Genomic DNA, 25932 nt, shown 5'->3' with positions numbered 1-25932 from the left:
AGCTCATGTAAGTAGGTCCAGATGAATACTTTAGAGGTTAACAGAAGGGTTCTAGCTGAGGTCAAATGATTCTAAAGAGAACTTTTGGTTCTGCATGACAATCAGAACCAATAGCAAACTGACCGAGTTATCAACTGCCACAAACCCCAAGAAGGTTCAGATGGTGCTTCACCTGCTAAAAACTAAACTGAGGTCTGCACACGACTGATCAGCAGGACAGCCTGAAAGGTCAAAGGTCATACTCACTGAAGCCCACCATCCTGTCGGGGACTTTGTAATCCTCTGTGATTACCCTGCAACACAAACACACATTAACATCCCAGACACACACAAACACTGAGACCCCCGCCAGAGTGTCGATAAGTGATTATGCTGATGCCGATCAATAACACTTATGTACTGTCACACATACACATCTATTTACAAACAAGGCACAAGGGCCCATCTGTCAATCAATATGAAGAGCGGTCCTACCTCTGGTGTCCCATGGCGGCTAACTGGTTACCTACTGAGACACAGAGAAATAAACATCTGAAAAAGGCACTTCAAAAGAAAATAAAACTGGTTGGCTCACAAACAGACAAGTAATAATAATAATAATAAAAACAAATCAGAAAATGTGGGGATGATATACAAAAAAAGAAAAAAGAAAAAAGCACTTCTGACATTTACTTTGACTTCTGTTTCATTGCAGACAGTATGAACCCAAGATATTTCCCTTTTTTTTTGGATCCATTTCATTTTGATTGTTAGTATTCATCCATTCCTGCAACACATTAAAAAAAATGTTGGGACTCCAACTGTTTTTTTGTTTCAAAATTCTACCACATGTTCTGTAATGTGGACAGGTCAGGGCTGGAGGCCAAGCCGGTCCAGGCTCCTTACCCTCTCGTCCAGCAGCGGCCATGTCTCTGTAATGTGTGCAGAATGTGGTTTTGCATCGTATTGTTGAAAAATGCATGAACGTGTCTGGAAAACATGAAGTCTTGAAGACAGCATGTGTTGCTCTAAAATCTCAGTGTACTTTTCTGCATTAATGCTGTCATTACAGTGTGTAAATGACCTTTGCCAAGGACACTGACACAACCCCAGACCAGACAGAACCTGGCTTTTGGACTTGTTGCTGATAACAGTCTGGACTCTGGACAGTCCTTTTTGTCTTTGGTGTGAAGCATACAGTGTCCATTTCTTCTAAAAAAAAAATCTGGAGTATTGATGCCTCTGACCACAATATATGTTTACACTGTGTGGAGATCCCACCCAGAAGCCTCAGAGCCCAGAGACATTGAAGCCACTTTGGGAGAAGGTAAATTTGGGGTTTCTTCTTGGCAGAGTTAAGATTTAAGTGGGATTTGTGAGTGTAACTTTGTATTGTAGTGCATGACAAAAGCTTCCCAAAGTAATCCCTTGCCCATGTGGGTATATCAGGTATTGATGAATGGTAAATGGACTGCATTTATATAGTGTTTTTCCATCTGCATGAGACGCTCAAAGTGCTTTACAATAATGCCTCACATTCACCCCGATGTCAGGCTGCTGCCATACAAGGTGTTCACTACACACCGGGAGCAACTAGGGGATAAAGGACCTTGGCCAAGGGCCCTAATGGCCCAGTCACATGGCACACAACGATTGCTGAACGAAGGAAAAATGTAAAAAAAAAAAGTCAATTCGTTGAGAAAATGTGGACGAAAGAACTTTATCACCGAACAGCCTGTGAAGCAAGAGTGCAAAAGGGACGAAAGAGGAAATTAACAAAACCGAAGCTAACGATCTCGACGCATTAAACGAAACGCGCCTGGAGCCACAGCTGGAGCAGTGTGCGTATGCATCTCTGAGAAACTGCAAACAGAAGCTGTGGAGATCTGTGTGCACATCGGTGGACCCACCTGCTCTGGTTCCTCATCCAGAACAAAAGAGGGATCATCGCCTTCATCATAAGAAGAAGAAGAAAAAAAAAAAAACACTGGTGTGCCGTGGTCACTGCAGTATCACTGTATTACCTTACAAAGCATATATATTGATTCATAACAGAAACCTGTCAAAAGGGGGAATAAATATAAGTGTAAAGTTGATTGAATATATCAAAGCAGTAAACTGATCAGTGGGTGTGAAGGCGCATTGACTCCCCATGTGCGGTTATTTCAGCCACATGTACATAAGGGCTGGATTGTCATTCCTACACTCATATTGTTATATTTAATAAAAAATAATAAGCACACGCAGGAGCTGCTGCTCTCGCTACCACTGCGTTCAAGTACCGTCGGAAATTACACAACTTTGTTGTTTCAAATTCAGTAGATGCTTGTGGCAAAATAAGTAATTGTATCTTGGTGCCTGAGCCCATTGAACCTGACTCCCCACTCAGATTAAAAAATCCAAGCAAACAGGCTGAGTTTGCCCTTTAATTTCTGACAGTACATGAAAACAGCAGCAGCCTCAGCGCTCACAAACGGCTTCTGCACTGTGTGAAAACATTCAGCTGCTGGAACGAAGTCAAATTAAACAATAACGTTACAAAAACTAAAACACTTAAAAACGTCAGGAACAACAGCAAAACAAAACAGACGAATTGAGGTTTTCAATGCCCTTCGTTCAAAATTTTCAACAGTTTAAAAATCCTGATGAAGCGCCAGCTACAGGAACAAAGCCAATTAAAGTCAACAAAAGTCCAGATTTCTTGTTTCGTCAGGGCTTCGTTGCTCTTCGTTAAGTGCCGTGTGACTGGGCCATTAGTGATTTTTCTGGTCAGGCTGGGATTTGAACAAAGGATCCTCTGGTCTCAAGCCCAACACCCACCTCCCCCTATGAATGACTGTTCTTGATGCATTGCCGGCTGATGGGTCAGAGATCATGGGTGTTCGACTTAGGCTTGCAGTCTTGCCTTTTACGCGCTGAAATTCCTACAGATTCCTTGAATTGTTTAAATGATATTCTGCACTGTTGAGGGAGAAATATGCAAATCCCTTACCAACGTTGAAATCCCTTACCAACGTTCAAATCCCTTACCAACGTTCAAATCCCTTACCAATGTTCAAATCCCTTACCAACGTTCTTGGACGAACATTGTTTTAAACATTTCAATAATTTTCTCACACATTTGTTGACAAACTTTTTCTATTGTTGCTCCTCAAAGACTCAGTTTTTCAAGGATACTGGTTTTGTACCAAATCATGATTAATTCAAGTCAATTCAATTTATTGAACCTATAGACCACCAAATCACAACAGTGTCGCCTCAAGGGGATGCTGTTGTGATTTGGCATGATTTTTGTGATTACAATCACCTGTTTGAAATACACACAAACACAATCTTCAAATGCTTAGTCCAATTAAGGGTTGCGGGGGGCTGGAGCCTATCACAGCAGGCATTGAGCATGAGGTGGGGTTCACCCAGGACAAGACGTCAGTCTGTCACAGGGACACAAACAGACAAACAAACACATTCACACCCACTCGCACACCTAGAGACAAAGCCCAGGTTACACATAGACGGTTTTGTCGGCGAGTAATACGTAGACCAAAGTTCGCGGTAGTTCCGGCTGTTTTCGCGGTGGAAAGGGGCAGAGCGCGCGCAGCGAGGCTCCTCCTCGCTCTTTCCCCCAAAAAACACTGTCATAATTGTGTTTAGAAACCAGTCACCATTTGTTTTATTATACATCTGTGTAGTTAATTAATAAAATATTCTCTACATACGATTCGCTTGCGCGCACGTAAAAAAAAAAAGAAAGAAAAAAGAAACTCCACTCCCTGCTGTTGTTTGCTGCGGGGCTCCTCCTACCTCTTTCCCCCAAAAAACACTGTCATAATTGTGTTTAGAAGCCAGTCACCATTTGCTTTATTATAAGGCTGTGTAGCTAATAAGCAAAATAATCTCCAGGACGATTCGCGCGCACACGCACGTAAAATAAAAATAAAAAGAACCTCCGCTCCACGCTGCTGTGGTGCTGCTGCTCACTCCAAAAACTCTGTCATGATTGTAAAATAAAGGACAAAAGAGACATAAGTCCTGCTCACAGGCTGCTACCAGATACAGGACATGTTCACATCTTCAAACTTCAGACATCTCCACGTCACTACATATTCAGTCCCTGATTGGTCATCGCGGTGCGACGAGAACAGCGGCACTTCAGGAAGCGGCAGGATGAAACGGCGATTAAAAAGTATCAAACGCCGTTGTTCGCGTTGTCGCTGTCGTCACGCTGTGAGCGCTCCTGGAATTATTCGACATGAATAATTTTTTCGCCGATTCCCGGTAAAGCCGGAACTAAGCCACGCTCCCTTGTGCCGGCGTTAACAACAGCGTGTGATCTTTAAGACAGCCAAAAACTCTTCCGGGACGCTTCCGGGAGCTCTTACCGCCTGAGTGTAAACGGGACTTTAAAGATTCCAATCCATGGGAGGAAACTGGGGCACCTGGAGGAAACTCACGCAAACACAGCGAGAGCATGCAAACTCGAAAACAGTGCTAACCACTAAGCCATCGTACTGCCCCTGTTTGAAATAACATTATTTAATTATTTCTACCTCAATACTGGAACTAAACTGCCCATCGCAACTTTTTTTTTTTGCAATATGTTTCAGGCCTTAAATGCAGGAATGGATGAACATTAACAAATGAAATGAGTATGAGCAGGAAAAAAAAAAGAAATATAGTGGGTTGAAAACTAAAAACAAAGAAACTGATTACAGTCACAACAGAATCACAGATTTTAAGAAATAAACATAAAAACAAGAATCAAAACTACAGAAAGTCCAGAAAACAGTTTAATAAATAATAAGTTTAAGTCAACACTGCACCAGTACCACAATTTAAAAAAAAAACACACACACACAAAAAAAAATCACATGTACTTAAGTATTCACAGTTTTTGCCATGAAGCTAAAAATTGAGCTCAGGTGCCTCCTGCTTCTACTGATCATCCTTGAGATGTTTCTACAGCTTAACTGGAGTCCACCTGGAGTGAATTCAGTTGATTGGACATGATTTGGAAAGACACACACCTGTCTACATATAAGGTCCCACAGTTGACAGTCAGAGAACAAACAAAGCATGAATTCAAAGGAATTGTCTGTAGACCTCTGAGACAGGATTGTCTGGAGGCACAAATCTGTGGAAGGGTACAGAAATATTTCTGCTGCTTTGAAGGTGCCAATGAGCACAGTGGCCTCCATCATCTGTAAATGGAAGAAGTTCAGATCCACCAGGACTCTTCCTAGAGCTGGCTGCTCGTCTAAACTGAGCGATCGGGGAGAAGGACTTTAGTAAGGGAGGTGACCAAGAACCGGATGGTCACTCTGTCAGAGCTCCAGCATTCCTCTGTGGAGAGAGGAGAACCTTCCAGAAGGACAACCATCTCTGCAGCAATCCACCAATCAGGCCTATATGGTAGAGTGGCCAGACGGAAGCCACTCTTTAGTAAAAGGCACATGGCAGCCCACCTGGAGTTTGACAAAAGGCACCTGAAGGACTCTCAGACCAGGAGAAACAAAATTCTCTGGTCTGATGAGACAAAGGCTGAACTCTTTGGCATCATGTTTGGAGGAAACCAGGCACCATCCCTACAGGGAAGCATGGTGGTGGCAGCATCATGCTGTGGGGATGTTTTTCAGCAGCAGGAACTGGGAGACTAGTCAGGATTGAGGGAAAGATGAATGCAGCTATGTACAGAGACATCCTGGAGGAAAACCTGCTCCAGAGCATTCTTGACCTCAGACTGGGGTGACGGTTCATCTTTCAATCAATCAATCAATCAATTTTATTTATATAGCGCCAAATCACAACAAACAGTTGCCCCAAGGCGCTTTATATTGTAAGGCAAGGCCATACAATAATTACGTAAAAACCCCAACGGTCAAAACGACCCCCTGTAAGCAAGCACTTGGCAACAGTGGGAAGGAAAAACTCCCTTTTAACAGGAAGAAACCTCCAGCAGAACCAGGCTCAGGGAGGGGCAGTCTTCTGCTGGGACTGGTTGTGGCTGAGGGAGAGAACCAGGAAAAAGACATGCTGTGGAGGGGAGCAGAGATCAATCACTAATGATTAAATGCAGAGTGGTGCATACAGAGCAAAAAGAGAAAGAAACAGTGCATCATGGGAACCCCCCAGCAGTCTAAGTCTATAGCAGCATAACTAAGGGATGGTTCAGGGTCACCTGATCCAGCCCTAACTATAAGCTTTAGCAAAAAGGAAAGTTTTAAGCCTAATCTTAAAAGTAGAGAGGGTGTCTGTCTCCCTGATCTGAATTGGGAGCTGGTTCCACAGGAGAGGAGCCTGAAAGCTGAAGGCTCTGCCTCCCATTCTACTCTTACAAACCCTAGGAACTACAAGTAAGCTTGCAGTCTGACAGCGAAGCGCTCTATTGGGGTGATATGGTACTATGAGGTCCCTAAGATAAGATGGGTGTTGTGTGGGCCCCCAGAAGAGGAGGTACTGCTGGCCCACCACCAGAGGGCGCCCTGCCTGAAGTGCGGGCTTCAGGCACGAGAGGGCGCTGCCGCCTCACAGGAACAGCCGAGGTGACAGCTGTCACTCATCAACTATGACAGCTGTCACCGATCATCTGCACTTCACCCCGGATAAAAGCAGGATGACACCTCCACCACGTCGCCGAGATATCGTTCTTCTACGGAGGTAATACTCTCAGCCTGAATATTCCAATATTGATTCCAGTAGATACATTGTTGCAGCTGTCTCCCCGGAGGACCGGCGTGGGCCGCGACTGCTTCGCTCTGCTTTCCACCAGATAAGTGAATAGACAGACGCTGCACGAGTGTGTGTTAGAGGTGGAGGTGGAATTACCACCGTTGTTGTTACTGGGTGTACACACACCCACACTTGACTGTCTTTGCTCTTCGCCAGCAGTACCAGATCCGACACGCGGAGACGGTGGCCACCTGAGGGAATCGGGACCTGGCGGCTCCAGTATCCTTCGGGTTCGGTGGCGGAGGAAATCGTGTGGTTCCGGTTCTTCTCTAGACGGACGTCTCCTATCGTCGAGCCTGCCCACACGACACCTTTATCCATTGACTTTGTATTTATTCTATAATCTGCTGTGTGTGGTTGTGGCATTCACAACAGTAAAGTGTTCAAATTTAACTCCTTCTATTGTCCATTCATTTACGCCCCCTGTTGTGGGTCCGTGTCACTACACTTTCACAACAATGGGACCTGATTATTCAAAACCTTATAAGTAAGAAGAATTTTAAATTCTATTCTAGAATTAACAGGAAGCCAATGAAGAGAGGCCAATATGGGTGAGATATGCTCTCTCCTTCTAGTCCCCGTTAGTACTCTAGCTGCAGCATTTTGAATTAACTGAAGGCTTTTCAGGGAACTTTTAGGACAACCTGATAATAATGAATTACAATAGTCCAGCCTAGAGAAAATAAATGCATGAATTAGTTTTTCAGCATCACTCTGAGACAAGACCTTTCTAATTTTAGAGATATTGCGTAAATGCAAAAAAGCAGTCCTACATATTTGTTTAATATGCGCTTTGAATGACATATCCTGATCAAAAATGACTCCAAGATTTCTCACAGTATTACTAGAGGTCAGGGTAATGCCATCCAGAGTAAGGATCTGGTTAGACACCATGTTTCTAAGATTTGTGGGGCCAAGTACAATAACTTCAGTTTTATCTGAGTTTAAAAGCAGGAAATTAGAGGTCATCCATGTCTTTATGTCTGTAAGACAATCCTGCAGTTTAGCTAATTGGTGTGTGTCCTCTGGCTTCATGGATAGATAAAGCTGGGTATCATCTGCGTAACAATGAAAATTTAAGCAATGCTGTCTAATAATACTGCCTAAGGGAAGCATGTATAAAGTGAATAAAATTGGTCCTAGCACAGAACCTTGTGGAACTCCATAATTAACCTTAGTCTGTGAAGAAGATTCCCCATTTACATGAACAAATTGTAATCTATTAGATAAATATGATTCAAACCACCGCAGCGCAGTGCCTTTAATACCTATGGCATGCTCTAATCTCTGTAATAAAATTTTATGGTCAACAGTATCAAAAGCAGCACTGAGGTCTAACAGAACAAGCACAGAGATGAGCCCACTGTCTGAGGCCATAAGATCATTTGTAACCTTCACTAATGCTGTTTCTGTACTATGATGGATTCTAAAACCTGACTGAAACTCTTCAAATAGACCATTCCTCTGCAGATGATCAGTTAGCTGTTTTACAACTACCCTTTCAAGAATTTTTGAGAGAAAAGGAAGGTTGGAGATTGGCCTATAATTAGCTAAGATAGCTGGGTCAAGTGATGGCTTTTTAAGTAACGGTTTAATTACTGCCACCTTAAAAGCCTGTGGTACATAGCCAACTAATAAAGATAGATTGATCATATTTAAGATCAAAGCATTAAATAATGGTAGGGCTTCCTTGAGCAGCCTGGTAGGAATGGGGTCTAATAGACATGTTGATGGTTTGGATGAAGTAACTAATGAAAGTAACTTTCAGCAGGATAATGACCCTAAACACAGCCAAGATATCAAAGGAGTGGCTTCAGGACAATTCTGTGAATGTCCTTGAGTGGCCCAGCCAGAGCCCAGACCTGAATCTGACTGAACATCTCTGGAGAGATCTGAAAATGTCTGTGCACCGATGCTCCCCATCCAACCTGATGGAGCTTGAGAGGTGCTGCAAAGAGGAATGAACCAAACTGTCCAAAGATAGGTGCACCAAGCTTGTGACATTATATTCAAGAAGACTTGAGGCTGGAATTGCTGCCAAAGGTGCATCAACAAAGTATTGAGCAAAGGCTGTGAATACTTATGTACATGAGATACCTTAGATTGTTTTAATAAATTTGCAACAGTTTCAAAAAAACTTTTTTCATGTGGTCACTTGGTGTTGGCCAAATGGTCAGTGCACTTGGTTTAAGTGCGGACGTTTCCCAGTTCAAACCCCACCCCTGCCACATTTCTCCGTGACATGGAGTTGCATCAGGAAGGGCATCCGGGTAAAACCTGTCCCAATTCAAAATGCAGATCCAGCTCAGATCGGCTGTGGCGACCCTGGGTAAAAACAAGGGAGCAGCTGAAGGGACTTGCTTACATTATGAGGTGTTGTGAGAAGAATTTTGAGGGGCAAAATTTAATTCATCCATTTTGGAATAAGGCTGTAACAACAAAATGTGGAAAAAGTGAAGTGCTGTGAATACTTTCTGGATGCACCGTATTTCTGAACTTATTTTAAAAAATGTGGTTAAAATTCGGGCAGCACGGTGGCTTAGTGGTTTGCACTATTGCCTCACAGCGAGAAGGCCATGGGATCGATGCTCACCTGTGGCCTTTCTGTGCAGAGACTGCGTGTTCTCCCTGTGTTTGTGTGGGTTCTCTCCAGGTGCTCCGGCTTCCTCCCACATCCAATGCAGGTTAGATGGACTGGGCACTTTAAATTGTCCGTAGGTGTGTGTGAGTGTTGTGAATGTGTTTGTTTGTCTGTATGTGGCCCTGCAACAGACTGGTGTCCTGTCCAGTGTGAACCCCGCCTCACACTCTATGACTGCTGGGGTAGGATCCAGCCCCCTGCAACTCTTAATTGGACTAAGCGGTTGAAGATAAGTGCGTGAGGTTAAAATTCATGTTTGACAGTTCTGACCAGAATTGCACAAAACGTTTCACATTATTTAACATATGCAAACAACAGGAAATAAAAGCCGACTTTCTCCTAATTACCACACAATTAAAAGAGAAAAAATGTGATTGTCCACAAATGCAGTTTGGTCCAGATCTGGATTCTGCTGCTGGCTTCTGGCAGATGTACGTGCTTTGACATGTTTTCTGCTGCCTGATTTCCACATTTACTGTCAGACAATGTGGAGTGTTGTTTTGTTGTTTCAAGGACACAGATGCATTCTGGGATAGTCACACTTGAATCTGAAATCCATCATCAGGTATGTGCTTCAAACCACACTAATTATCAAAATGATTCAGTGAAATATAACGACAGAAGGAGACACGGCCAAAGATAGCCGTCCTCAACGTGGACACTGTGAGACCATCTGTGAGACAAATGCATCTGAAGGTTTCTGACTTAACAAAAAAAAAAAAAAAACAGCTCCCTGTTTGCTACAAACCGAAAATAATCAACCGCTTTACAACTTTTGGTGCAGAGTGTTTTTTTTATGCAGATAATTAGTCAGTGGGCGTGTCTACATCCATTGATGATGCAGACAGGAGTGGATGTGAGTGCACGTGCACACAATACCATGACTGAGCTTTACAGTACAGGAAGTATTCACAGCACTTCCTTTCTCCGCCATTTTGTTATGTTACAGTCTTATTTCAAAATGGACCAAATAAATTTTTCCCATCAAATTCCACTCACAACACTCCATAATGACAACACAAAAAAATTATTAGTATTTTTATTTATTTATTGATAATTAGACGGACAGCTGACAGGGTGACCATCGGGTTCTTGGTCACCTCCCTGATTAAGGTCCTTCTCCTCCGATCGCTCAGTTTAGACAGGTGTCCAGCTGTCAGAAGAGTCCTGGTGGATCTGAACTTCTTCCATTTACAGATGATGGAGGCCACTGTGCTCACTGGGACCTTCAAAGCAGCAGAAATGTTTGTTCCCTTCCCCAGATTTGTGCCTCCAGACAATCCTGTTTCAGTGGTCTACAGACAATTCCTTTGACTTCATGCTTGGTTTGTGATCTGACTGTCAACTGTGGGACCTTATATGTAGACAGGTGTGTGTCTTTCCAAATCATGTCCAATCAACTGAATTTACCCCAAGTGGACTTCAGTTAAGCTGTAGAAACATCTCAAGGATGATCAGTGGAAGCAGGAGGCACCTGAGCTCAATTTTGAGTTTAATGGCAAAGGCTGTGAACACTTACACTGACGCAAATAAGTATTTGATCCACTGTCGATTTTGCAAGTTACAGTACGATAAATTTATCGTAGGTCACTTCAACTGTGAGATACAGAATCTAAAAAAATTCAGAAAAATCACATTTGTATGATTTTTTTTGTATTAATTTGCAGACCTCTCCATTCTTTGTAGGTGGGAAAACTTGCAAAATCGACAGTGGATCAAATACTTATTTGCCTCACCATATGTACATGTGAGTTCTTAGATTTTTTATTTTTAATAAATTTGGCTGCACTGGCTGCACATGGGGTGTGCAGCCAGTACATTTTGAGTGCCGGTACCAAGCCTAGATAAATGAGGAGGGTTGCGTCAGGAAGGGCATCCGGCGTAAAACAAGCCAACCCAACTATGCAGACTCAGAATCGAATTCCCATACCGGATCGGTCGCGGCCCGGGTTAACAACGTCCGCCACCGGTGTTATTGCCCAACAGGGTGCCGGTGGAAATTGGGCTACTGCTGGGCGAAGACGACGAAGAAGAGGAGGAAAACGTTGCCACGAACAGCGGGAGAAGTAGAAAACTAGAAGGGTGGAAATGAGAGTGGGGACTTTGAATGTTGGTAGTATGACTGGTAAAGGGAGAGAGCTGGCTGATATGATGGAGAGGAGAAAGGTAGACATATTGTGTGTGCAAGAGACCAAGTGGAAGGGAAGCAAGAGCAGGAGCATCGGCGGTGGGTACAAGTTGTTGTACCATGGTGAGGACAGGAAGAGAAATGGTGTTGGGGTCATTTTAAAGGAAGAGTATGTTAAAAGTGTGTTGGAGGTTAAGTGAGTGTCTGACAGGGTGATGAGTGTGAAGTTGGAAATTGAAGGGGTGATGATGAATATCATCAGCGCATATGAGAATGAAGATTTCTGGAGTGTGTTAGATGAGGTGGTGGAGAGTGTGCCCAAGCATGAAAGAGTGGTGATAGGAGCTGACTTCAATGGGCATGTTGGTGAAGGGAACAGAGGTGATGAGGAAGTAAAGGGTAGATATGGTATCAAGGACAGGAATGGGGAAGGACAGATGGTAGTTGATTTTGCAAAAAGGATGGAAATGGCTGTGGTGAATACCTACTTTAAGAAAAGGGAGGAGCACAGGGTAACATGTAAGAGCGGAGGAAGGTGCACACAGGTGGACTACATTCTTTATAGGAGATGCAAGCTAAAAGAAATCACAGACTGTAAGGTGGTAGCAGGAGAGAGTGTCACTAGACAGCATAGGATGGTTGTTTGTAGGATGACTTTAGAGGTAAAGAAGAAGAAGAGAGTGAGAGCTCAACAAAGGATCAGATGGTGGAAGCTGAAGGAGGAAGACTGTTGTGTGAAATTTAGCGAGCAGGTGAGAGAAGCACTAGTTGGAGGGGAAGCAATTTGGACAACTGGAAAAGTACTGCAGATGTGGTGAGGGAGACAGCTAGGGCAGTACTGGGTATGACATCTGGACAGTGGAAGGAAGACAAGGAGACTTGGTGGTGGAATGAAGAGGTCCAGGAAAGCATAAGGAGAAAGAGGTTGGCGAAAAAGTTTTGGGATAGTCGGAGAGATGAAGAAAGTAGACAGGAGTACAAGGAAATGCAGCGTAAGGCGAGAAGAGAAGTGGCAAAAGCAAAGGAAAAGGCATATTGCGAGCTGTACAAGAAGTTGAATAGTAAGGAAAGAGAAAAGGACTTGTACCGACTGGCCAGACAAAGGGACAGAGCTGGAAAGGATGTGCAGCAGGTTAGGGTGGTAAAAGATGCACATGGTAATGTGCTGACAAGTGAGGAGTGTGTGCTGAGAAGGTGGAGGGAATATTTTGAAGAGTTGATGAATAAAGAAAATGAGCGAGAGAAAAGGCTGGATGATGTGGTGAGAGTAAATCAGGAAGTAACAGAGATGAGCAAGGAAGAAGTGAGGGCTGCTATGAAGAGGATGAAGAGTGGAAAGACAGTTGGTCCAGATGACATTCCAATGGAGGCATGGAAATGTCTAGGAGAGATGGCAGTAGAGTTTCTAACCAGATTATTTAATAAAATCTTGGAAAGTGAGAGGATGCCTGAGGAGTGGAGACGAAGTGTGCTGGTTCCTATTTTCAAGAACAAGGGTGATGTGCAGAGCTGCAGTAACTACAGAGGCATAAAGCTGATCAGCCACAGCATGAAGTTATGGGAAAAAGTAGTAGAAGCTAGGCTTAGAAAACAGGTGAAGATCTGTGAGCAGCAATATGGTTTCATGCCGAGAAAGAGCACTACAGATGCAATGTTTGCTCTGAGAATACTGTTGGAAAAGTACAGAGAAGGACAGAAAGAGTTACACTGTGGGTTTGTGGACTTAGAAAAAGCTTATGATAGGGTGCCAAGAGAAGAGTTGTGGCATTGTATGAGGAAGTCTGGAGTGGCAGAGAAGTATGTTAGGGTAGTGCAGGACATGTACAAGAATAGTGTGACAGCGGTGAGATGCGCAGTCGGAATGACAGACTCATTCAAGGTGGAGGTGGGATTACACCAAGGATCAGCTCTGAGTCCTTTCTTGTTTGCAGTGGTGATGGACAGGTTGACAGATGAGATCAGACAGGAGTCCCCATGGACTATGATGTTTGCAGATGACATTGTGATCTGTAGTGAGAGTAGAGAGCAAGCTGAGTCTAGTCTGGAGAAGTGCAGATATGCTTTGGAGAGACGGGGAATGAAAGTCAGTAGAAGCAAGACTGAGTACATGTGTGTGAATGAGAGGGAGTCCAGTGGAATAGTGCAGTTACAAGGAGTAGAAGTGGTGAAAGTAGATGAGTTTAAATATTTGGGGTCAACTGTTCAAAGTAATGGAGAGTGTGGTAGAGAGGTGAAGAAGAGAGTGCAGGCAGGGTGGAGTGGGTGGAGAAAGGTGGCAGGAGTGATTTGTGACCGAAGAATATCAGCAAGAGTGAAGGGGAAAGTTTACAAAACAGTAGTGAGACCAGCTATGTTGGACGGCTTAGAGACAGTGGCACTAACAAAAAGACAGGAGGCAGAGCTGGAGGTGGCAGAGCTGAAGATGTTGAGATTCTCTTTGGGAGTGACAAGAATGGACAAGATTAGGAATGAACATAGAGGGACAGCTCAGGTGGGACGGTTTGGAGACAAAGTCAGAGAGTTGAGATTGAGATGGTTTGGACATGTGCAGAGGAGGGACCCAGGGTATATAGGGAAAAGGATGCTGAGGATGGAGCCACCAGGCAGGAGGAGAAGAGGGAGACCAAAGAGGAGGTTCGTGGATGTGCTGAGAGAGGACATGCAGGTGGTTGGTGTGACAGAGGAAGATACAGAGGACAGGGTGAGATGGAAACGATTGATCTGCTGTGGCGACCGCTAACGGGAACAGCCAAAAGACAAAGAAGAAGAAGAAGAATAAATTTGCAAAAATCTCAAAAGAAATAACTTTTCACATTGTCATTATGGGGTATTGTGTGTAGCATTTTGAGGGAAATAAAATTAATTACATACATATTTGGAATAAGGTTGTAACATAAAATGTTGAAAAAGTGCAGCGTTGTGAATACTTTCCGGATGCACTGAATAAGAGAATGGTGTGTGTGTCTTTCCACCTCTGTGTGCACACTGTTAGTCATGAATTTTATAAATGAAGCATCGAGTGTCTTTAAAAAAGATTTATAGAGTTGCAGCCAAAATCAAACAAATTAAAGCAGACAAACCAGGTCTGTGAGAAACAACCTGCCTTAAAAACCAACGCATCCACGCTCCCGTCTCCGAGGAAACACTGCGGTCGTTCATGCGGAGCATAGACGTGTCAAACAGAAAGCAGAGGGGCTCCAGCAGGAGTCCAGATATGGACTTCTGTTACAGATACACTGAAGGGAAGGACAGACAGCCAGACACTTCCTGAGTCCGCTCAACAACAACAAGCAGCGCGAGCTGCTCACAGCCGCGCATTTTACTGTCCAACTCCAAAGGTGTTAAACACGATGTCAGAAAAATACAGTGTTAATTTCTTACAGAAGCAATCAGCACACTTTCTCTGACATGCAGGGCTGACATCAACGGCTGTGACGCAAGTTTGAAAAGTGATGTTGTCGTTTGTGATGAACACACAGGATTAAATGAATTTAAACACTCATGGGAAGACCAAAAACTTCACCTACTACTGCACTGATTCACCTCAGGGAGCTTTGGTGCACGCTGACAGATTGGCACTAATCCATTTACACACCAGAAATCCTTTGGCTCACATCTGCTAACTCAATAGTGCTGCATGTTAGCGTACATGCTAATTAGCATTAATGCTGAGCGGCAGAATTTAATTCCCATCTACAGCTATCGAAAAAGTGCAGCTAGCAAACAGATTACAAATTTCCTCTCACAGAAATCAATCAGGATTTAAATGAGGCCACGCCACTGGAATGGTTCTACTGCCTGCGACAGTGTAGTTCCCTTCAGCTGCTCCCTTGTTTGCACTCATGGTCACCACAGCAAATCCAAGGTAGATCGGCATGTTGAATTGGCACAAGTTTTATGCCAGATGCCATTCCTGATGCACCTCCACATTACATGGAGATCTACTGTCAGGGCCAGAGGTTTAAAAACTACAAGAAGGGGAGTTCAATCTTTAGTACGTTGGATCATGTTAACCACCACATACTATTACATATAACCCCTGGCAATAATTATGGAATCACCGGCCTCGGAGGATGTTCATTCAGTTGTTTAATTTTGTAGAAAAAAAGCAGATCACAGACATGACACAAAACTAAAGTCATTTCAAATGGCAACTTTCTGGCTTTAAGAAACACTATAAGAAATCAGGAAAAAAAAAATTGTGGCAGTCAGTAACGGTTACTTTTTTAGACCAAGCAGAGGGAAAAAAATATGCACTCACTCAATTCTGAGGAATAAATTATGGAATCACCCTGTAAATTTTCATCCCCAAAACAAACACCTGCATCAAATCAGATCTGCTCGTTAGTCTGCATCTAAAAAGGAGTGATCACACCTTGGAGAGCTGTTGCACCAAGTGGACTGACATGAATCATGGCCCCAACATGAGAGATGTCAATTGAAACAAAGGAGAGGATTATCAAACTCTTAAAAGAGAGTAAATCATCACGCAATGTTGCAAAAGATGTTGATTGTTCACAGTCAGCTGTGTCTAAACGCTGGACCAAATACAAACAACATGGGAAGGTTGTTAAAGGCAAACATACTGGTAGACCACGGAAGACATCAAAACGTCAAGACAGAAAACTTAAAGCAATATGTCTCAAAAATCGAAAATGCACAACAAAACAAATGAGGAACGAATGGGAGGAAACTGGAGTCAACGTCTGTGACCGAACTGTAAGAAATCGCCTAAAGGAAATGGGATTTACATACAGAAAAGCTAAACAAAAGCCATCATTAACACCTAAACAGAAAAAAACAAGGTTACAATGGGCTAAGGAAAAGCAATCGTGGACTGTGGATGACTGGATGAAAGTCATATTCAGTGATGAATCTCAAATCTGCATTGGGCAAGGTGATGATGCTGGAACTTTTGTTTGGTGCCGTTCCAATGAGATTTATAAAGATGACTGCCTGAAGAGAACATGTAAATTTCCACAGTCATTGATGATATGGGGCTGCATGTCAGGTAAAGGCACTGGGGAGATGGCTGTCATTACATCATCAATAAATGCACAAGTTTACGTTGATATTTTGGACAATTTTCTTATCCCATCAATTGAAAGGATGTTTGGGGATGATGAAATCATTTTTCAAGATGATAATGCATCTTGCCATAGAGCAAAAACTGTGAAAACATTCCTTGCAAAAAGACACATAGGGTCAATGTCATGGCCTGCAAATAGTCCGGATCTTAATCTAATTGAAAATCTTTGGTGGAAGTTGAAGAAAATGGTCCATGACAAGGCTCCAACCTGCAAAGCTGATCTGGCAACAGCAATCAGAGAAAGTTGAAGCCAGATTGATGAAGAGTACTGTTTGTCACTCATTAAGTCCATGCCTCAGAGACTGCAAGCTGTTATAAAAGCCAGAGGTGGTGCAACAAAATACTAGTGATGTGTTGGAGCGTTCGTTTGTTGTTCATGATTCCATCTTTTTTCCTCAGAATTGAGTGATTCCATATTTTTTTCCCTCTGCTTGGTCTTTTCAAAGTACTCACTATCGGCCAAAATTCTGCAGATAGAACGCCGATAATTTCTCATAAACAGAACAGTTACTGAAATAATGTTTGTGTCGGCATTGTAAAATGTCCTTGCACCGTTTGTCCAGTAGATGGAGCTCTGACTCCATTCAACTGAGAGCTGCTTACACCCCTGCTTAATTAAATGTGTTCATCACCGGCCCCCATCGTTCGCTGTCAGACTGCACTGATCGGCTGACAAAAGCATACAAGTAAGTTTTTAAGGATGTTGTTTGTAATAACTTTGCGATTACATTCTCCCCACATTTCTCTTGTTTCAGTTCAACTCATTTTGATTAACTCAGTTTATGTAGTAATGTGTCAAATGTGCTTCATTGCATCAGTCACGCTTTTTATTAAGCCCACGTTGTGTAGACCTTATTTCTATCATGAAAAACTTTCGTTTACTGCTAAGAGGTTGAAACATTCAGCTGATCGGCTGATTTATCAGCTATCAGCAAATCAGCCAATTTATCGATTATCAGCATTTTTTTCATCCAAATATCATTATCGGCATCGCCTCAAAAAATCCATATCGGTCGGGCACTAGTACAATTATCTGCTCTCACTGTTCCTCATCACTGCTATGCAGAAGAACTCCCATGTCATGACTGATGATCCACTATCCTTCTCAGATCCCACTGTCTGTCTCCCGGTTATGCCGCTTTGCTTTACTTAAGACAAGGAAACTTTGGCTGTACCTAACACAATGTGCCACACAACTCCTGGCACAGGCCATGGTTATTGCTTTCCTTGACTACTCTAATCCTCTTCTAACGGGCTTCCTGCCATGCATGGTGAAGTTCTTACAGATGATCCACAGCACAACGGCATGTTAGGTTTTCAATCAAAAGGGCACACGTTACCCCACTCCTTACTGAACTCCAATAGCCGACACCCACATCAAGTTAATTTCACCAATTCTTGCTTGCAAATGGACTACTGGGTTTGCACCATTCTAAAAAAATGCTCTCATAAAGGTCTACGCCACCCCTCAGCCACTGTGCTCCTCCAAGAAGCAATGCCCAGTACTACAATCCCTACACACGAAGCAATCCAGACCATTCCAGCTTGTGGACTCCAAATGGTGGAACAAGCTACGAAAAGCTATCAGAGGAGGGGCATTCATCTCTACTTTCAAGAAACTCCTGAAACCCAGATCTTCTGACAGCGACTCCGCTCCCAACACCTCTAACAACCTTAAGAGGCTGTACTCACACTCGCCGTACTCTTCATTTCTCTCTCTAACTTTCATTGACTCTTTGGTACCTACTTACATTTTCCCACATCACTCGGTCGTTGGGATATCGGTTTTTCAATGGCCAATGCTGATATTTGGAGAGCAGGCTAGCCAATGACAAATATAAAAATTGAGCTTTTTATATCCAGCTCAACCCAATTAAGAGAGGTGGCTTCAGCCCAGACAAAACAATTTGGCTAAAAGCCAATTTATGCCGTTCAGGTTCTTAAAAAAAAAATAAATGAACATATTTGGATTTCCAACCCCAGTCTAAACGGGGGTTTGAAATGACCAAATAAGAATTTTGGAGGACAAAGATCCAGAGATGTTAATTACAAATTACTGAGGCCAAGAGCAGTGACGGTGTGAGCTGCCATTTTGGATTTTTATTTATTTATTTTTGCTTGTTTGATGTCAATGAGAACCTGATCCAAGGAAGGAGGCGTATTCATCCAAGGAAGGAGGTGTCTTTTTCTGACCCCCAATAACTTTCAGGGTTCTCACCCGTTCATGACCTAATTCAGGCAGGTACCTGGCAACACACAGCCAAACCAACGCACCAAATTTGGCTATGCTCAGTCCCATAGGGAGTGAGCATAGTGGGCATTTTTTTGACCCCAAGGACTTTTGGGGTTCTGGTCCGATTGGGACAATGAATGAATGAATGATTTATTGTCATTACACAAGTGCAACGAAATTATCTTCACACCCAATTACCTCAGACAAAAAATACAATTAATCCACAATTATTACAAGTTGAACGTAATAATGGCACATATCAGAATGAAAACAACCGCACATATACATTTGATTGTTTATGTGTGCTAAACGTGAAACCGTCCATCATCCGAATTAAGGCAAAGTGAGTGCAGGCTGCAGCAGAAATACCGTGGCGATCCTCGCCCCATCTTTGCTTGTGAACGGCTGAGACTTTTGAGGATGCTCCTTTTATACCCAATCATGACACTCACAATTAGTGTCCTCAGTTCCCAAATGCTTATTGAGTGTTGTTAGAAGGAAAGGTGATGTAACACAGTGGTAAACATACTACTGTCCCAGCTTTTTTTTTATACATATTATTTTTATTGAGCATTTTCATTATTTATACACAGTAAGAAAACAAATGCATCAAAAAATAAATGAAAACACCAACACAGCACAATTACAAATTATAGCACAAGAGCAAGCATGGGTAACCTACAGCAAATATGAATGAAACAAAGAAATGATCTTTAAGAATTGTGCATCCTCCAAGTTTACAATATGGTCCTTTTAATTTTAAAACAGTCCAACAATTCCCATTTCTTAAAAGCTTGAAATTTTCCAGCAAGGCTATAATATATATATATATATATATATATATATATATATATTATATATACACACACACACACACACACACACACACCTTATTTTTTCTAGGCCTATAACTTCTGAAATTAAATTTTTCCATGTCTGCAAAGAAGGGGCATCAACCCCAACCCATTTTAGCATTATGGACTTTCTAGCCAGCATCAACAAGAAATATATTATTTCCTTATGAGGGTTGAGGTCCTCAGAAATGAGCCCTATAAGACAAAGCAAAGGGCTGGGAAGGAGCATCTTTCCTATTACTAATGCACCTGCATACAACCTGCCAAAATATCCCAATAATTTTACACTCCCACAAACAATGAAAACTTGTCCCTGTAGCTAACTTGCATTTAGAATAAACTGGTGATATTCCTGGTGTGTATTTGCAGTATACACTAGGAGGTATATATACATTGTGCAAAATATTGTACTGCATTTTTGTGTTCCAGGTGGAATGCAGTTTTTCTAGTCCATGCTCTTTCAAATTTGCAGCTTGTCATAAAATCATTACACAAATCGCCCAGGTTTATGACAATCTAAGATTTTTTTTTCCAAGTAAAAAACAATCCCCTGGAAACTCCAACAATTCCATTTTTGTCTTGACGTAATGCCTTATCTGAAGATATTTTTAAAAATCCCTAGAATTGATGTTATATTGTCCCCTTAAATCCTCAAACGTCTTAAATTTCCCCTTGTCCCATAGATCATGTATTCTCCCGATGCCAGCTTCTTGCTACGATTTAAGACTGGGACCAGCCCCCTCTACCATCAAGTCTGGGTTGTCAACCAGAGTTGTCAATGAATACAATTTCTTAATCTGACCAGACATTTTTCTCAGGATGCCCCATGCCCTAATGGTATTAGTAATCAAAAAGTGATCCTTGATAGCAAGTGGCAATTCCCTATTTTGTTTATCTGATAGGTTTATGGGACGATAGGGTCGACAAAAGTTTTCCTCAATCTCAAGCCATGGCAATTCACATTGTTGAGTAGCCCACAATGAAATAATCCTTGCATGAGTGGAAAGTACATAGTTCTCAACTTTAGTCCCTGGTCGTGAGCAGTTAAAGGCATTATTTCTGATCTATTGGCTCTGCTCGATTCAGTAGAAAAGATCAGTAGTCATGTGGACCAAAGGGAAACAGTAATAGGTTTATTTATTGATCTGAAAAAGGTTTTGATACAATAGATCACAACATATTATTTCAAAAGATGGAACTGTATGGGATCAGAGGGGTGGCTTCAAACTGGGTTAAAAACTACTTACAAAACTGGAAACAGTTTGTTAAACTCGGGGATTGCTGCTCTTCTTATCTGGACATCATTTGTGGGCTTCCTCAGGGTTCTGTGTTGGGACCCAAATTATTTATTTTGTACATAAATGATTTATGTAATGTTTCGGAGCTGTTTGGGGCAGTTCTGTTTGCAGATGATACAAACCTGTTTTGTTCAGGAGAAAATCTACAGCAATTATTGTCCGATTTACATAATGGAATGATAAAGTTAAAGAGATGGTTTGATATTAATAAATTATCACTAAATTTGTCTAAAACCAAAATAATGTTATTTGGGAATTACAATAAAGACATACAATTTCAGGTAAATATACAAAGGGTAATCATAGAGTGTGTCAAAGAAAATAAGTTCTTAGGTGTTATTACTGATGAAAGAATTAATTGGAAAGCTCATATTCAACATAATCAAAAGAAAGTGTCAAAATACATAAAGTAAGGCATGTTCTTGATTTAAAAGCACTTCATACTCTGTATTGTTCATTGGTTGCTCCCTACTTGGCTTACTGTGCTGACGTTTGGGGCAACATTGATAAAACCACATTGCAATCATTATTCATTCTTCAAAAAGTGCATTAAGAACAATTCACAATGTAGGTTATCAAGATCACATCAATTCATTGTTTATTAAGTCTAAAATATTAAAACTTCACGATATGATTACGTTTAAAACTGTGCAATTAATGTATAAAGTGAAAAATAAGCAACTGCCCCTCAGAAGTCAAGATTTTTTTAAGGAGAGAGAGGGAAAATATCATTTAAGGGGCTTGTATCATTTTAAAATTGCTGGCGCTTGGACAACCAGGAAAGGTTTCTGTGTTTCTACTTGAGGCCTTAAAATATGGAATAATCTGTCGAAGGAACTCAAGCGATGTCCAAATGTCAATCAGTTTAAACGCCAATACAAGGAAATGATGTTCTCTGAATATGTGAAAATTGTCTAAATTCTCTGAAAACTCAATATATGGTTGAAGGACTATATAGCTGTTGGTTAAAGTATGGACAATTAAGTTATTAATTTTGTTTTTTGGGGGGGGGATTATGTGATGTGTGCTGTTATTGGTGTGGATATGATGAGGAATTTGAGTTTATTGATTATTTTAAGATGTTTGTGTTTGTTGTTCTGCTCACTTTGTTTTGTTTTGGTTTTGCTGTGATAAGTCAAAGTTACTGAGGTAAAAGGGGTCGGTGTATATAAGCTTTGCTTCTACCTACACCCTTTCGGTTGCATGGGTTGACTGGCTGAGAAATCAGTTTCGTTCTGTTTTATTTTGTTTTGTTTTATTGCAAAGTGCCAAATAAACTTGAACTTGATTGACAGCAGGCCATTTGTCACAACAGATGCCATAGGCTTTTTGTATTGAAGTTTTACCAAATTTATAATATTTTCTTTAAATCCAAAACTTTTTATCATTTCAAACATATATTCCAATTCAATGTGATCAAAGGCTTTTTCGGCATCCATTGAGACGACGATTCCTGGTATGTGAGTATGATTAAAATGTTGGGTAATATTAATAAGGCGTCTAGTATTGTTCGATGACAATCGCCCCTTTATAAAGCCGGGTTGGTTCATATTAATTATGTCAGACACAACTTTTTCCAATCTAGTGACTAATATCTTAGATAAAATTTTCATGTCTACTCCCTGGTCGATACGAAGAACACTGTTCTGGGCCTTTATCTTTTTTGGTATAACGATAATGTTTGCAATGTACATAGAATCTGGTAATTTAGAATGTTCAAGGGAAGTATTAAAAACACGCTGTAAATGTTTCTTAGTTTTTCCTTTTAAAATTTCATAAAATTCCACGGGGTATCTATCAGCACCCGGACATTTAATACATCATTGACTTCAGAGGTGTATAGTTTTTCATAGAATTGTTTAAAACATTTATTTATATGCTTATTATCCATATGCCAATTGCCAATTTCATTCTGTACTGCCAGTATAAAGCTGTTCTCCAAAGAGTTTTTTTTTTTTGCCAATCTTGCCAAAACTTTATTTGATTTATTACCAAACTCAAAAAGCCTCTGTTGTACAAGTAGCATATCCTTTTCAGCTTCTTTGTTATTATGTCAGAAAGTGAAGCTCTAGCTAATTTTTAATTCCCCTAGGACCTGACCTGATTTAGATGCAAAATATTCCTCTTCAAGTTTTTTTTATTTTGTTTTCAATATTAGTTTGTCCTACTAATAGCTCCTTCTTCTTACAGCTAGAATATGATATTATTATCACACGCATATATGCTTTATAGGCATCCCATACAATTCTAGGGTCAGCATTATCATTAAAGTTTAAATAAAAATCTGTATGTTCTTCAAGTACTTCGACAAAGTCTTCATTTAAAAGCAACAGTCTATTCAACCTCCAGGAAACCGAACGATCCAACAGTCTAAGCGGTTACATTGCCAAGCTAACAGGAGCATGATCAGACAACGCAATAGTCCCTATCTCTGATCTGTCAACTAAATGGACCAGATGGTCTAATAAAAATATGTAATCAATGTGCGATGTTGTTGAGTGTGGAATAGAGTGAAAAGTGTAACTTTTCAATGAAGGATTAAAGTGTCTCCAAATATCTATCAAATTTAACTCTTCTAAGATATTTTTAACTGCCCTAGCATTTTTAGACTGTGTGTTTTGGGGAGGACACCTGTCCACAGGAGGATACAAGGAGCAATTAAAGTCACCACCTATGACTATATTTGGACAGTCCATCTCAGCAATTTGATTAAGAAGCACTGCAAAGAAATCAACATCATTTACATTTGGGAGGTCTGGGCGGCTTTGCTTGAGCTGCTGCCCCGCGACCCGACTCCGGATAAAGCGGAAGAAAATGGATGGATGGATGGACGTTACCAAGCAAGATTTCCTCTCCATAAAGATTACCCTTAATTGTTCCCCTTTTGTTTGTTGAATATGATGAAAAATAGACTTGTCTAACTCACTCCCTTAAATATTTTTATGTTCCTCATCAGTGAGATGCGTTTCTATAGAAATGTTTGTACTGTAAACAAACCAAGCAAGAACTAAACACACAGTTTGGACTAACCTGTAACGAAGAACTAACCCAAGTAACAGCAAAACAAGATGCTATAAAGTACAGATGAAAGTAATAATAAAAAAATAAATAAACTCGCCATACCCTAAATCTAGAGTACAGCAGATGGGCGGGGGTGTTCAATAATAAAAAAAAAGAAGCCAAACATTCTCCGCTCTCTGGTCCTAAATATTTAACTGCTGTGAGTATAATAATAATAATGATAATAGCAAACAAAACTTTTACGCCACAATGAAACATTAGTGAAGACAAATCAGCATCTTCATGTATAATAACGTAAAGCAGCTCACTTGAGATTGTATATTAAAGCAAACAAGAATTGCTCTGTGAACATCTGTTCTCATGTTAACTTCACCACACTGTCCATTTGTTGACATGTATGTGCTCTGGATCCTGCACGTGGGTCATGTCAGTCACTTAGCGATTGTCTTAACACAGTCATCGATTTCTTCAATGTCAGAGAGGGATGTGGTGGTTCCGTTCTGACTGAAAATCTTAATCACTGCAGTGTACACAAATGCATACCTTATACCAGTCCTCTTGTAATTCTCCTTTGTTTCTTGCAGCGTGAAGAATCTTTTGTTTCTCAGTGTAGTTGTGTAGCTTCACAAGGACAGCACGCGGGCCGTCTCTGCCATTTCACCCCACAGGAGGTCCCGTCTGATGGGCTCTTTCAATTTTCACCTGTTAGTTGCAGACCCAAGACTTTTGGAATCCACTCCTCAAAAAAAGACACTGGATCTCGACCTTCCGCACCTTCTTTCAAACCTGTGATCTTAACATTTTGGTGCCTGCTTTGATTATCGAAGCTGTCGAGTCTTTCCAAGGCCCTCTTAACAGTTTTCGCCATTACATATAGCTTAGGTGCATTTTCTGTCGATGCATCTTCCAGAACAGAAATGCGCTGCTCAGCGGCGGCCATTCTCTGTGCCATGTTGTCAAATTTGTGCAGTTACCAGTTTAAGAATGGCATCTAGTTTCTTGTCCAGCATTTCCTGGATATTCTTGGTAACCTGCTCCACTATTGTGTCTTCTTTCTGAATGTTCGCTTCTTCAGTATCACTCGCTGTGCCCCTGGCCTCGATGTCATCAGTCTCAGCCCCATCCTGGCCATCATGGCTAGCTGCAGGTATGCTAAAGTTAGCATTACCTTTCTGTCCTCCTTTCCTTCTTTTGGCCACTCCAGAAGGTGCGAAAAAAATTATCCAGAGACATGCTGAAGTTTAGTGCTGCAGTGTTACTAATTTACACGGCAGATAGTGCTCTCAAATAATAGTTTAACGTAGACCCAGGGAGGAGACGAAGAATGCGACTACACAGTTGCGTGCATCACGTGACCCCCTGTCCCAGCTATTTAGAAACGTGTTACAGGCAATCATTTCAAAATGAGCAAATATTTCCACAAAAACAATACAGTTTATCAGTTTGAACATTAACTATCTTGTCTTTGTGGTGTATTCAACTGAATATAGGATGAAGAGGATTTGAAAATCATTGTATTCTGTTTTTATTTACATTTCACACAACGTCCCAACGTCATTGGAATTGGGGTTGTAAGTACTTTTATTTTTTATAGACTTTTTAGCCTTATTTTTTATAAACTTAAAGAGAAAAGACAGCACTCTCCCTCTCTGTCTGTCTCTCTTTTTTCTTTCTCTCTCGCTGTTTAAGTGCTGCACAAACTTCGAACTTTTGGGAAACATGGAGCCTTTCAACTGCAAAATAAATATCATTGACGCTCACGTGCAGGATTTTAATGGATTAAAGGATTTTAATGGAAACTTTTTCCCTTTCAGTGGACAGAATCGCTGTTCGGCTTCTCCTCCTCGACTGCACGCTGAGCTGACATTTTACAGCCTCGGGACAGTGAAGTGGCTAACTTTTTAGCATACATTTTCAGCAACAATTCAGTTCATGTTTTGGAAAATCTGTGCTCGATGAACAG

General features: G+C 41.4%; 1 protein-coding gene across 2 annotated transcripts in view; it reads right to left on the bottom strand.

The window, feature by feature from the left end:
• The window catches only part of LOC117505643 (far upstream element-binding protein 3-like), a 92751-nt gene that overhangs the window by 57293 nt on the left and 9526 nt on the right, over nucleotides 1-25932 (bottom strand). For both annotated transcript variants that reach the window (XM_034165215.1, XM_034165216.1), the window contains exons 3-4: nucleotides 475-508; nucleotides 247-293 (exon numbers count right to left, since the gene is read on the bottom strand). In XM_034165215.1, the coding sequence (XP_034021106.1) occupies nucleotides 247-293; nucleotides 475-508 (81 nt within the window). The remainder of the gene's footprint in view (nucleotides 1-246; nucleotides 294-474; nucleotides 509-25932) is intronic.

Source organism: Thalassophryne amazonica, unplaced genomic scaffold, assembly GCF_902500255.1.
Source record: "Thalassophryne amazonica unplaced genomic scaffold, fThaAma1.1, whole genome shotgun sequence".
NCBI lineage: Eukaryota > Metazoa > Chordata > Actinopteri > Batrachoidiformes > Batrachoididae > Thalassophryne > Thalassophryne amazonica.
The sequence above is the reverse complement of the archived record's forward strand: the minus strand, read 5'-3'. Positions and strand labels throughout refer to the sequence as shown.